The sequence below is a fragment of the Fulmarus glacialis genome, unplaced genomic scaffold (genome assembly GCF_000690835.1).
Source record: "Fulmarus glacialis isolate BGI_N327 unplaced genomic scaffold, ASM69083v1 scaffold499, whole genome shotgun sequence".
In the NCBI taxonomy this organism is placed as follows: domain Eukaryota; kingdom Metazoa; phylum Chordata; class Aves; order Procellariiformes; family Procellariidae; genus Fulmarus; species Fulmarus glacialis.
The window spans coordinates 1-15,375 of record NW_009233634.1 but is presented as its reverse complement, the minus strand read 5'-3'; the positions used below and the strand labels follow the sequence as shown (position 1 = coordinate 15,375).

General features: G+C 37.1%; 1 protein-coding gene across 1 annotated transcript in view; it reads right to left on the bottom strand.

Annotated features, from left to right (window-relative positions):
- Window positions 1-15,371, bottom strand: part of SNX14 (sorting nexin 14) — a gene marked incomplete at its 5' end in the record, with an annotated part of 53,108 nt that extends 37,737 nt beyond the window's left edge. Inside the window, 5 exons of the mRNA XM_009585368.1 lie at window positions 2,203-2,290; window positions 7,433-7,476; window positions 14,222-14,300; window positions 14,413-14,489; window positions 15,324-15,371. Coding sequence (XP_009583663.1) covers window positions 2,203-2,290; window positions 7,433-7,476; window positions 14,222-14,300; window positions 14,413-14,489; window positions 15,324-15,371 — 336 coding nt within the window. The remainder of the gene's footprint in view (window positions 1-2,202; window positions 2,291-7,432; window positions 7,477-14,221; window positions 14,301-14,412; window positions 14,490-15,323) is intronic.
- Between the last annotated feature and the right edge of the window lie 4 nt (window positions 15,372-15,375).

Genomic DNA, 15,375 nt, shown 5'->3' with positions numbered 1-15,375 from the left:
TAGTACAATTGACTAGAACTGCCTAAAAGTAACTAACTAAATTAAGGTGAACTCCTATTTACAAAGCGAGAAAGTAGGAGTTTCTGCTCACCAATGGAAAACCCTGTCCTTTGGGACTCACATTTCAACAGTAATTTCAATAAATCAAGAGTTTCCTATGGAACATAGGGATAGGGGAGTGTATTCCTGCAGAGCACAGCAAGCAAATTGTTATCGACACTGTAGTAGACACTATCAACTTTTGACAAAAATTTCAACCAGATGCAGGTTGAAGTACAGCTGTTTGGCAAAGGTATAAGACTATTTTATTTTGCAATCAGTGATGAATTTCTCCTCAAATGAGGTTATAAAGGACACTGTATCAGAGCTGAAAGGCTATAAAACATTCTGTCAAAACCCTTTTCAGCTAACTACTGAAGCTTTAAACTAGGATTCCCAAAATGACAAAAAGTTGGTATTTTATTTGCAACTTGCATATCAACTCTGATTTCTATGCACATTTTCAGTAGTATATGCATCACAGTTATTAGTTCAGCTGTCTGAATCTGTATGTGTGTGTGTACACACAGAAACACTTGTTCAGCAGAAAAAAAAAAGTGAGTTGAAAAAAATAGCATAGCGTAAGACACCACGCTCCCCTGCATGACTCAGCATGCCAAGTTTCAATTTTGTTCCAAAACACAAAGTTATTATGAGTATCTTTTTGCTTGAGATATTGGTACCACTTCACACAAAGAGACAAAATAAATTATCTTATTCTGTAGGATGGATACAAATAAACCTAAATATTTGTGAAGAGAAATGCACTTCTGTGATGGCCTTTATTTTGCAGTTCCCCTGACAGTGCTTAATACTTGTACACATCTTGAGTTTTTGTTGCACATATTGTCTACCCAGATACATAGAACGGAATATATTACATTTACTTCATTACTGTCAAAGGCAGATATGGTAAATTAATTCTCTACTTAAAGATGCTAGAGCTGATCTGAGACAACACAATTAATACCTTATTACATGATCAATAGAGGAGACATCATCATTTTCTGAATCAATAATGGATCTACAAACAGTGCAACTAACACCTGCATGTACTACAACTCCAAATTAAATTTTAAGACCTTGCTCTAGATTTTCACTTTGAAAGATTTACTCCACTTTCACACCTCCATATAATGTCTGCACTACACAGACATTTCCTAATCTTTCCCCATGTTCACTTTAAAAAGCAACATGCTTGAGTTCGAGTAAATAAGAAAGTCATCTGGATTCGATATATAACAAGGACAGAATCAGGCTGTTAATCAGTCGTGACAGAGTACACATACAACTCGTAGCTCAGGAAATATTGCTGTTATTAAGGAGGGGAAAAAAGACACACATTTATGGTAGTTGCTCCAACAGAGGGGCCAGCACTGAGTAAGCCTGGAAACTGAGTTAGCAACTCTTCCCACTTAGAATACCCAGAAATTTAGAAGCAGTTCCTGTAAAACAGGCTTGAAGCACTCTACCAGAAAACAGAATATAAACACAGCGAAAAAAATTTTGAATCTTTAGTCTTCAGAATGTTTCTTAAGAACTACATTAATATAAGAACCATACCTGGTTTAATTCTTACAGTAAGCTATTCACTTAACGACAGTCTATTCTTTATAGACAATGCATTTGAAGTCAAGCAAGCAGAAGCTGTGAGTCAGGCACACTGCTAACCATTTTCTAATAGTTCTTTTTTAATAATTCTCAAAACTGTTTCCACTGGGATTAAGTCACTAAAAGACAGCTAAAAGATCATCCTAAGGTTTTAATGATACCTTGCACTGGTATAAAAAAAAAAAGAATCCATTTGCAAGAATCGTAGAATCACAGAATGGTTTGCAAGGGACCTTCAAAGATCATCTAGTCCAACCCCCTGCCATGGGCAAGGGACATCTTTCACTAGATCACGTTGCTCAAAGCCATGTCCAACCTGACATTGAACACTTCCAATGATGAATCTTCAAAGATGGTTTATAACCAGGAATGGGATAAGCTCCAGAAGGAGGGAGCAGATAACGCAAAGAAGAAACTTAGATGGAGACTGCCTATACTCTCTGTAAGACTGACTTTGGAATCGCCATTTTAAAAAAATTAAAGAACTCGCTACAGATGGATATCAGTTATTTCTGATGGAAAAACAACGTTAATACCTTTATATCACCTTACCTTGTGAATTCTCCGAACTAATACAGATGCAAAAAAACGCAGCGTGCCTCTCAGTTCATCCACTGAGGATTCATCATCAGTAATATTTCTGCAGTGTTGTAAAGCATGTCATGTAAGAAAACAGAATAAAATACATTTATATTAATCCAACCACAATACATATGGCACTACTAAAAGCTGGAATAAGAACATTCAATGGTGACACTTCAACTGGTATTAATTGAAATGAAAGCTACCAAGTGTGGGCAGATTAAGCAGTCTCCTATTCGAGTAAAACACACAGCATTCCCACTATGTTCGTGCACACAAAAATGGCTTAAGAAATATGTCAGTAAATTGGAATTATATACCAATTCCTGATCTAACATACTGTCTGTATGATTTTGACCAAGTGAAATCTAACTTAGTTTCCACATATGTGAATGCTTCCTAGTTCAGTGGCATGAAGTGAAAACGAATTAATATCAGCAAAGCCTTTAGAATAAGAGTACTGCAAGCACATACCCCAGTTAAGATAGTCAAAATATGATTTTCCATATTGCATACTACAAGACCTTCTATACTCCAAGATTTCAAATAATTTTCTTCTGTTTTAGTACAAATCTGGCTTTGTTAACCTCTTTTGTTTAAGTTTTATTATAAAATTGGTAGTTTCTCATGTAGCTTTTAATGAAATGTGTACATGCCTTGTATTTCAGCTCAGCCTCTTCCAATAGAAAACTTTCATTGGTACTTTTTCAACAAGTTTAAAACTTAGATGCCATTTAATACAATAATATTATCTTTTTTAAATACAAAACTGGGCCTATTCCTGGTCTAAACAGAGACTGCCATTTCCTAGAAGGAAAAAGAAAGCATAGCACAGGAAACTAACAAATGACAAACTTATTTTTTGAAAAGTTGATCTACTTTCGATGTAGCATGAAACGTGAAACCATCAATTACAAAGAAAACAAAACAAGAACCTCAACCTATAGCCACTTGGAACAGAATTTAAATTATTTAACGTGGCTTCTACTTGGAAACAAAGAAATAAAGGAGAATTTAGAGATTCTCAAATCACTATGTCACAATATCATCTAAACTTTTTATCTGGCTTGCCAGTTTCCATTTGCTGCAATAAAGGATGTTCAGTGAAAAATCATGGTAAAAATAGTTAAAGTTGATTCAGGAAGAAAAATACCTAATTCCATGTCTTTTTTGTGAAACTGAATGAAAATGGGAAATACACCAAGTCTTAGACACAGAAACTGCAACTAAACTGAGTGGAAAAAGAGACCATGATAACAGCATTCCACAAAATGCAACAGAAAGAATAAAAATCTACCAGCATTTAAGCATATATGGACATTAGAGTATGACTAAAGATAATGGTAAAACTGCATTATAATAGCTGAGTAATGAGACAACAGAGAAAATTACATCCTGCTTTAGCTAATGACCCATATGTAAAAGCCATCACAGTTTTCAGTAATGAGTTTGCATATGTAGTAAATGCAAACATTATTTGCATTAAAAAAAAAAAAATCACTATACGCAACAACATTACATTTGAAAAATAAAAATTTTATGCCTATAATATCATCTTACATTACTCAGCATCTGATTTTTTAAAGCAATGTTAGCCTGGGTTATCTAGCATTCAGACGCATGTTGAAGATGAATTGCTAGGTACAGATGCTGGTGACCTGACAGTCAAAGCATGCAATTAACTGCATGAAAAAGCACCTCAGAGAAAGCAGCCTGGCATAAGGAATACAACCATCCTCCAACAGCTAATCATACACAGATAAGAATACTGTAGGGGAAGGTTTGATTTGTTTTAAGATCAGCAGCTAACATTTTGGAAGCAATATGGTTAGCAAATACCCACACTGTCAAAGGAAGCCAAGGGATTAGCAAACAAATTGTATGACTGTATTACTAGTATTTGACAGACAACAAGATACATGAAGTCATTTGGACCAAGAAGTTGTTATTTTATTGACACTTGGACAACCAGTGTCTTGGCTAATTCTACTTGAACATGACTTTATGCCACGTACTTTCACAACGCGCCATAGGTTTGCAGAGACATTCTTTTAATCACCAGGAGACTGAAGACTGGTGAAAAAAACATCAAGAACCTGTAAAATCTCAAATCCTTAGTGACATGGTGGAAGGTCCAAATAACTCGCTTGGAAACGTTTAAAAAATTGGCTGCATTTTCCCAGAATTTGAGGAAAAACTTAAAAACACAACTGTCGGTATAACAGAGAGATTTGCTAAAAGCAAAAGGCTCGGTCTGTTAATTGTAAACAGTTACTGAGTCCAATGTCTCAAAAGAGATACACCCAACTGCTATTGCATGCAAAGTCTTATGGGATCTACTGATAAATGAAAACCATATACAAATACCAAAGTGATTTTTTTTCCCTGTGTGTCAATTATTCTTACGAAATTTGGCCAACTCCTATCAAAAAGATGAAGAAAATAAGTTGCAAGCTGGTAAAACGGTAAAGCTGTGGTTTGTAACTCAAAAAAAATCCTGAATTTTTCTTGCATTACTCGCATTTAAAATAGAAGCAGCTCCATATGTGAAAACACTGCTTTTAGTCACTATCGAAGAAAAATGTTTTCATAGTAACGTATTACAAAAACGTGGTAATTACTGGATTCTAATCTAATCTGAGAGAACTGGAGTTGCAGTAGCATCAAGGACCAAAAAATTTCAGTAAGCATAGTGACTCATTCAAACTTTAAACTCTCCTATTTAAAATGAGGTTGGTATAAACAAGAGATATAGTTTTATTGTACAGCATAAGCAAAAGACTCAGACCAGTGTTTTGTAGCTCTGCAAACTTGGATTACTTACAACTATGCTCTATTCTTCTCATATAATTGAAAAAATTATTAAAACACAAATATTTAAATATAATCATATCATTTCGAAGCATAAATACTTCGAAAAATACCAAATAAAAATTGCACATAGGTGTAACTACCCATTTCAGTAGAGTTCACTGGATTTTAAGTACTGATCTTCATTCCCTTAAACTAATCCAAGTTTAGGAGTGTTTGTCTCTAAATTTTAACCTGCTAATAAAATATTACAAATTCTTACACAGTTTATTAATGAAACATACTCCAGAGTATGCAAGGTGCTGCAAGGCAGCATCAGCTGGCAGGGCACAAAAAATAAAATAAAATAAAGAAAAAGCAAAAAGAAAAAAAAAAGAAAGAGGTAGCTTCTGCACAAATTCCATTCACTTGAAAGGGGGGCAGCTAGGATAACGAATTATGCCCAGACTTTTCTGCAAGGGAAAGCAGCAAACTGTTTTACCAACCTAGTCTGGTAAGTCTGAATTGCCTGCTGGTGGTTACCCACGCTGCTAAATAAGGATAGTCTGGATGCAAAGGCTTCTGATTTGGCTCTGTGAAGAATTATCCAGAGTCAGTGAGGTTTGTTAGCTCAGAAAAAATGTTTCATGAGTGCAAGAGTCCTTTCTCCAGGGTGAGCTGAGCTATGCAAACAGCGTAGGTACACCTAAGTAGGAAAGTCAGAACTAACACGCTTTACAAGACAAACCTCAAACGGCTGCACACAGACACAGCTCAGGCCTCCCTGCACGACTGTTGATGGAAATACAGGAAAGCATAGAAACACCTGAATGTTTAGAGGGAATGAGACCAGATCTGACAGTACTACTGTTAAGCTGAAACCAGTAAGCCTTTCAGGACCAAGTTGTTTACTGCAGAATTACTCAGATACCACTGCACTATAGCTCGCTGAACTCCCAGTACTTCAGGTTCATGGAAAGTTTTTTAAGTCTGATCAGCATGGTATGAATTTATGGAGCTAGTTCAAAATCCGGAGATGCAGCCATGTAAAACTAAAGACAATGCAGGAACATCTATACAGCTCACCAGAGGGCAAGATGTAGCAGAATCTAGGCTGGCTGGCTCCATACCAAGTATATTTTGCACTGCACTTCTAACTATGCATAATACTATCCCCACCATACAATGTATTCCAGACTTCCGCTGTCTTGGGTTCAGAGATGTAAGTAATATGTGGAATCCAACTTTATTTGTCAGTGGAAAACAAAGACACTGAAGACACCTTCCACCAGCCAAAAAATCCTATCTGATTTCAAATTATGAAATACAGAAGATGGTTCCCTTACATTTGTTACTTTATCAAACAGCTCAATGGAACGTGCTCTAGTTTTCTGTATTTGAAAGTTAAAAACCTTGAGTTTTCCAACTTGATCATTCACAATACACAGTGCTAAAGCTCCCTCTGCTGTTTGCATAAGCAGTGAAGTTTTATACTTCAGTGTATTCATAACAGAAAGGTAGATGGCCACAATTAAAAACCAATCAGGCAAAGAAGTCTACCCAGAAAATTTTAGATCCCAGAGAGACAGAAAAAAAACCAGTGTAGAGTAAAAGAAAAAAAGTATAAATTTCTTGTAGCACAAAACTGAACCTTTCCATCCAATGAAAAAGTCAAATTCAGAATTAAGGCAAAACGTTGTTTTAACACATTGATGCCAGCATGTCAATTAAAAATATGTTTAGTATCTTCTTACAAAGTACTCTGAAGCACTAATTAATATATAAAGGTACAAGAGAAAAAAAAAAAAAAAAAAAAAAAAAAAGAATTAGCCATAGTCTTTTCTTTATACACTATTTTAAGGTTATTTACACAGTACTAATCTATTCAGCTCAGCATAACCACTCACAGTCTTAAAACTCAGCAAATCACCAGATGTTCTGCAAGAAGGTGGCCACAACATGTATTCAAAATACCTTTTCTGTATTAATTAAAAGTGGAATTTTTGTTTTTAAAAAAAATGTAAAGTGATTTTTTTTTTTAAAGCAGTATGAAAGATCAGTATGCTTCTAGTCTGGGAATAAATTTCTGGGGGTTTTTGAGTTTTTACACAGGTTTTAATCAAGCCATATGTACTTCCAAGTAAGAGTTATTAGAAAATTAACATGTAGAAGTGAATAATCTCAAAGCGGTTTTAGGATGAAATACAAATTTCACAACCACCTCTATCATGCCTAAATTATTAAAAGATCTATTCTACTCTGCTAAAAGACAATAAAATGATGCACTTAAAAGTATGCTTTATATTTTACTAAAGAAACAGAAATGTTTATTTTCAGGTGACTATTTCTTAACCAGTTTGACGGATATTTATGATATTCTAAAATAGTAACTTCTAGGTAAAGCTCATACCTGTACCATGGATAAATAAAGTTTTCCAGGACCAACTCAAGCACCTGTGCAGAAAAAAGACAACCATGTTACAAAATAAACAGTTTATGTAAATCCTTGTTAGAAGAGTTAAAAACACAAACACCTTCCAAAACTCATAGAACATAATTCATACACCATAAAACTTTAACATACAAATGTGTACATTGTGATCCTCTTGCGAGATCAATCATTTCACATAATAATCAATACTTTGGGCAAATAGCAACAAAGTGATGGTTTCATCAGATATCAATATGAAATGGCTGCCACTAGTACTATCGACGCGAAGCACAGTGCTGTGGCCACTCTGTTAGGCGAATGCTGTGAAAAATGTAATCTTACCTCAGACAGCCCTTCCCCAATTTTTCAGATCAGTCCCTGTTCTTTTCTGATGTAGTGTGGAGTCTCCCACAGGCACAGCTACCCTTCCGACACTTACACACGCTTCTATACCTTTCCATCCAAACCTCCACCCTTTCCAACTGTCCCTCACTCTCCAAGTGGTACAGTTCATCCTGTACACCCACCACTCACAAAGAAAGCAAAAGAAAAATCCTAAAAAGCAATTTATAGGAAAGCCATTCTGCTTTCTCCACATTCTGCACCACAGCTTTCAAGAAAGCCTGCCTTAAGTCCAGCCATCTCCTGAAACCCCAACCAGAGCACTTCCCAAAGTCCTTGTCCTACATGTATCCTCACGGCCTTCTCTCTCCTGTTCCTAGCCCCTTATATCCCACCTACATGGATCTCTGTAGGAGAATCTTTTCCACCCTTTCCATCAGATCTGTTCCTCACAGGCCAAGCTCATGGTTACCTTTTCCATCCCAGAAAACCTGGGTTAATCAGGAAGAACCAGTGCTGTTGCAGCCATGCCACAGGCACGCCCTGCTTCAGCTTGGCTTTCAATGTCACAGCAGGAAGGGAGGCAGGGGAGGTGACACCTCCCCTGTTCAATCAATGGGCTGCCACCACCATATACACAAGGTGTGCTGCTAGCCAGACTGCAGCTCTGGCACCTCTTCTTACAGCTACACAAAAGTTTCAAGTAACTGTTACGGTCCTTGCAACATGATTAGCAAAAAGAAAACTTCTGAAGGGAAGGGGAAAAGTCAGACAGTGCCAAGAAAAAGAAACAAGAAGGAGAAGGAAGGATGAAATTTTCTTGAGATTTTTTCCTCCTTCACTATAACCCCAAGATACACTCCACACTACCTTCTCCTGTTGCAGCCTATCCCTCAGTTGGAGTCACTGCTTTAGAGATCAGTTTGTGCTCGGCAGCATCAATGCTGATCAGGGTAGTAAGAGAGAATACGTGTGTTGCTATGTGAGGCTGCTCTGCCACAGCCTTTTTAATTCCTCTCAATTCTTCAGCCTTGAGCAGTTGATGAATACTCTTTTTCTGTCTTCACTACTAAGAATATCGCCTACTCAAATTTTATAAGATACTCTCCCTTTTGCAATTTTTCCATTTCAGTGATTTTCCTCCCTTTGTTTTTAAGGGTGAAGGAGAAATTCTGTTCCTTCACGCTCTCTCTGAAGGGATGTTTTCCAGTTTGGGGCAATTTAGATGTCTGTGTTGTGGACCATACAAAGTCACCAATGTCTTTTCTCCTACCCCTACATGCTATAGCAGTAATAGATCTTGAAATTGTAATATGATCATGTGTTGATGATGGATGGGTAAGCTAGATGTCACCTCCCCCTCCTCCACCCCCAAATCTCATATTTCCATTAAAAGCGGGGTGGAAGGATGAGGGAAGATGACAACAGATGCTTTACTTTCCAGGCCAGAAGAAATCAAGAAATCCCAGAGAATCTTTTTTGGAAGTTAATCTTCAGACAACAGGAGGGAGATCACGTCCAGCTCCAGTCAGCAAACGCAGTCCATTGGCCTTAAGAGCAATAGATCAGACTACTCAAAACGATTTCCCTGATGCCTTCCATAGCACTGCCAGTATATAAACCACCATTTGATCCACAGAAATCTCAGTCTTGTAGGTATTGCAACATTATTCTTGTTCATGCAGAGTTTCTAACAAAATAAACCTCTTTCAGGGCTCAAACCGCAGACTCTTTCAAAAAAGTGCCTTTCAAAAGCAAACGCCTGCAGAAAAATCCATACGTGCATCTATCTGTTAAAGGATCCCTTTTCTTTCTTCCTCTAACTTTTGCTATGCGCCTCCCCATCACGAGCAACAACAGCAGACCATCTTCCACTTGGAGTGGAAAGTGCACTTGGGTAGCCTTCAAACACAAGACAGTGTACTCAAAGGGAGTACAATGCACTCCTCTTGAAAGAGCTTTCTTCATCCATGACTTCTATTTCAGAACTGAAAGCATGTCCATCAGGCATGTGTCACTGCAATTTCAGTTCATCAGATGCTAACATAATTTGGTGGCACTTTCTTTGCCTACAGTCCCAAGGCTTCTAAAGCTGCTAGAAGAATTGTTTCCAACAAAGAGATCTCCTTCTCACTGCTAGCTAAGCCAAACACGCATGGTTCTGAGAATCATCTTCCTGTGGTTATTAAATCAGCAAGGAAAGAAGGAAAGATGCAAGACCTGATGACCCATCCCACTCTGGATAATGTCTCCTTGAGATTCATTCCATGTTTGTAGTAAATGACTTCCACTTGAACCATTTCACAGACTTGCCAGTGTTTCTCTTGTTATCTCCTGCTTCCACAGCCACACTGTAAGGGTGGGCTTTATGGTAATGCTTCCACAGGACAATGCCATGCAGATAATCCCACTAGCCAAAGACCTAGAGGCAGTATGCACAGAGACAGACAACTAACTCAAAATACACTTGAAGTCATCATATCGCTGGTCCTGATATCGGAGGTCAAGACACATTCTACTAGAACGCAAGTTCTCTATATGGCCTTAATAAAAAATGCCTTGATCCTGGACACACAGAAAGCAGTCCCTGTTTGCACATTTACTAAATATATGGCATGGCAGAGGCAGTTACGTATGATGCTCCACTGCACCAAGGCACTGTACTGAAGCTAAGAGAGAGCTACAGTGTGAAATCATGCATACTGCAAAATACAAGCACTCAAGGAGTTGACTGTCAGTAACTGGAGTTCAAGGCATACAGTCCATACAGTTTTCCCATGAACCCTATGAGCCCTCCAGACTATACCAGTGTGATTCTGTAAGTCAGAAAAAAGCCTGTCATATCATCCACTGCACTTTTGTAAAGCACCAGGAAAGCAGGACAACGTGTACCCACTTCCATTCTAGCAATACCAACAATATTATTCAAGCTCAATTGCTCACACTACGCACACTTGCCAACAGAGTAGACGGGACATCTCAAAGAATGGCAGCTAATAATAAGCAATTTCCTTTTCTGTATTATTCTCTGGTTTTAAATACAAATGATGAGTCATTTCATTTAAAGCCTACCTATTTTTCAAGCATTTTACAAAATGACTGGTTCTACTATGTGTGAGCAGTTTTGAACTGGAAAGAGATTACAAGTGTAAAACCAAATGCAGCAGGTAGCAATATGAGCAGCAGCTGAAGAAAAAACAAAGAGAAATTATTTTCTAGCATGCACTGCAACCCTGCAAGCTAGTCAGTCTATTGCTGCCAAGACAAGCTTTCTGTGGACTGCCACAGAACAGACACCAATTGTCAGGAGGAGGAACTGTAGAGCTGAGTGATGAAGGATTAAGTAGCAGGGTAGACCTACTAGGCTGAATCAGATTAGAAAGGAGCAAGAATTTGATAAGTAAACTCCAAGGACAATTTGAAAAGCCTTAAAAGACTGTACAACTAGATAGCTGAGACCACTTCCTGAGAGTAGAATAAGCGATTCCCAGTAAAAAAGCATGCAGGCCACTGTGTTGCTACAAGAGTTCAGGACTGGCAAGGAGTACGTTCAGACAATAACTGATTTCTTGTCATGCATTTGTCCATTTCTTACTTTTAGGGAAAAAAAAAAAAACCCCATACAGGATTCCGGTCCCATAACCAAGTCAAGAACCTGAGAACTTAAGAATTAGAGAAAAATTTGTGAGATCAACTGACAGCACCTTGATCCACTAAGGCATTTCTTTCATGATGCTGATCAAGAGTGGCTGAGCAGCCTTCTGCACATTTGACTTGCAACCATCCCTCAAATAGTTTGAAAGAGCCGAGTTCATTAACCGAATAAAAGAATTAAATTCTTCTTTACACAACCTGTAACACCTGAAATTATATACAACATAAAATTGACCAACAGATATCACAACCTAATTGAAAAAGAAAGAAAATATCGGGGAAACTAACATAAAGCACAATGGATTAGAAACTGGAAACAAAATTATACTTACGTCACTGTGCTATTTTTGCACAGGATACTATCAAATATTGATAGATGCATGGTTGAAGCAGTTTAGAGTTCAACTATAATAATAAACATAAATGAAGGGGGGAGGAAAGTCCAAGCACAGGTTTTTCTTATTTTTCTAAACCATGTACAGCAGCTAGATAACCAAAACAAGGCTGCAAAAGATTAAGAATTTGCAAAGTGAGACAAACTGTCATCGCAATCCAAGTGAGAAAAATCCATACTTGTGACAAAAACTTGGATTTCTTCTGATTCAAGTGTATATTAAATTACTCTTTAAGCACTTGAAAACACAAGCTTAAAGACTATACAACTGATTCAAATTACAAACGTTTGGAAACGAGAACGTTGCCAAAATTCTTCAACCTGCAAAGGAAGAACTAGAAAAAGTAATACAGAATAAAAAAATCCCAGAATTATTCCAAGTATTTGAAGAATCTGCTTTTCAGAAGCAGGCTGCACTCTGCACTCCTTTGGAATCTCATTAATCTTAACTCAGTTCTCACTGTATCAGCTTCCCTCTAATGTATCACCAACCCACAAAAGAAAATAAGAGCAGTCTCTCCTTCCAACCCTATGCAGGCTATCCAATTCCAGCCATGCATTACATGCTGCATCCCCAGAGCAGATGATCAAGAGGAATACGGTATGGGCAGAACTCCTGGTACCCTTTTAACTAGTATAGAAGAGTTGCAATGGGGAACAATGCAATGAGACTTCTCATTCCAAATAATATCCTACACAAGTGAAAATGGTGGCTCAAATAAGACTGCCTGTTTGGGTCCATCAGAGATGATTATCCTGGCTCACTGTCCCAGGAAGGTACAGAACCTGGGTCTGGCACTTCCTTCTAGTTAAGCACCCAAAGAAAAGAAAGGAATGAGAAACATGGCATAGATATACAAAAGCCATGTCTACACCGCTAAATAAAGCGGGGTCAGGGACATACCACTGAAGTAAAAAGAAACAGCAAAGAAAAGCCCACACCACTTTGGTAAAAGCAGAACAATAGCAATCAAATACAAAATGCTAATGTGTATCAACACATTTTAAAGATCAGTCTTAGAAGATAACTATGGTATCTACTTGTATCTCTTATGAATAACATACTACAAAGAACTTTTTTAGCATTAAATTCCGATTTAAGCTAAACAGGAAAATTTCCAGTCCTTCAGCATTTACCACATCCTTTGGTAAACTGTCACAGCTATTTGCTACCCAAAATTCTAAAAATATTACATGCATAGAAGCATTTATTTTAAATTCTATTATTAAAACAAGAGCTTTAAAAAAATAAGCCTATTGAAATTATATTCAGCAATATTGTTATTTTAATACACTTGAGCCCAAACTTATAAAAAAAAAAAATTAATAGATTAAGTAATTTTAAAACAATAAATGTTTGCTTCTGAAATTGAACAGGAAAGTCACTACATTAAACCAAGGGAAGTCAACAAGTTGTTATCTGTGTTTTTTTAAAAGCATTCTGCAACTGTCCATCCCTCCCTTCCCTTAAGGTTTTCATTCTTTTGCTACTCTCGCTGTGGGCCATGCCCAGGACACCATCACGCACAGCTGAACTAAAGTGTTAGCTTATACCACAAATGCAGGTAGCTTTGACTTCATACACCATGTCGTTAATTGCGAGAGCTGACATGCAAGAATCTTCTCACTTCTGACATGCCAACTGTCCATCCTCCTACCATAGGACTCCAAAGTTGGAATGCTAAATAAATGGAGATTAAGCTACATATGTGCTTGTTTATATATAAGGACACAAGACTTTCTACGTAGCTGCCAATATATTTCATCAATTACCAATCAAGGAAAAAAAAACAAACCCAAAGAAAAATTGCTCTTCAGATAGCTCTTTTTAAAGAGGAAAAAAACCAAAAAAAACCAAAACAAAATTCCTGATTTACAGTCTTATTAAAAAACAGGTATTTATGCTATTCTTCTTTGAGTAAAGCCGCTAATTTCTTTTTCAGACAGATTTTGTTACAGCTTTGTCTGATGATTTTAAATAGCTACCATCACATTATCATCTTCATTACAGAAATTTTGTAGCTGGAGCAAATCATCTCTTAACCTCCACTTCAACAAACTAAGCAGGCTGAAATCCTTAACTTTTTGAGAATCAGACATGTTTAATTATAACTGTTCTTTCCTACACACTTCTCAATTCATATAGATGTTTCTTTTATGTCCTAGGCACAGGAACAGTCACATCTGTGTTAACAAGTAGGCCATCTCGCCTCTCTGCTCCCGGCATGTATCCTTTAGATATGACTTTTAGAGGAACAAGTTAACATACATGGGAAGTACATCTGAACTATCTACTGAACCAGAAATAATAGATCTAAGAGATATGTAATAAAAACTCACTGAATTTTAAGGTACTAAAGAAATGAAGCAGCAATTACCTCCGAGAGTGATGCATCAACCTTGGAAGGCACTTTCAGATCCAGCCATGGCTGATAGTTTTCCAGAAGCAAAGTAGGTCTGCAGGAGAGCATGGAAAAGTAGGTGTAACAATATTTAATTGAAAGTTTCCTACTGATATGTGCAAAATGTAAGAAATACTAAGCTTACCGGTGTCACGTATTTAATTTACCTGTGCCTCTTGCATTTGACTTTGCCACATACAGCACAACTGTGACCGTGAGGAAATAGCTCCGGCAATTCTAATTGCTAAAAGATATTTGGACAAGTTTACATTCTTCAAAATGATGAATCTCTTAATATACTGATACATTCGTGAATTTCCTTTTAGAGTAAACAATTACAGAGAACTGAACAGCTTAAAGACAAAGTTTTTCTCCCAGCAGGAAAACAAGATAACAAGGCAGGGTATGAGAAACAGCTGAACCAAACACAAAAATCGCTTCCGCTAAAACAAAGTTTGAGGACACAGACACCCTTTCACATCTCCAGTCATCTCCCTGTACATCAGCTGGTCTAATAACAGACCAGCTGGTTTCTCTACAAAACTTGCCTTACTCATAGCCTTGAACTATCTTAACTATAACATTTTTAGTCCTATGAAATTCTACGTTAAACCATTTTAAGTTAGGAAACAGCAATTTCCTTTGGGAATGTTCTTTTTTTTCTTTTAAATGCTGTACCACTTAAAAAGTTTGACTACAATCAGCAAAGACGACTTAGCACTGGCTTGATAAAGGAAGAGCATCTTTAGAAAAGAAAAAGCCTCATTAAGAGGATACAACTACATAATTTCCCAACTAAATGCCAAAAGTGAAAAATGAGTGAAGCAGAAAATAACATCCATGAACACACCAACAACTAGCTTTACAAATATGTAGATTTGATAGGACTACGCAGAAATGTATGAAGAATCCAAAGTCTTAATCGTTGTGTATTTGCTACAAAACATCTATCGGTGGATATGAGCTGTATTGATGTGTAGTATTTCTGAAAGCAGCTAGAATTACACAAGAATTGCTACCCAATATAAATTCTTACCAAATTTAAAGAAAGCACAAGAATGTTAACAGACGTATTTACCTTGGGTTTATATTTGATTGTAAAAAGAATATTGGGCAAGAGGGAATCCGGT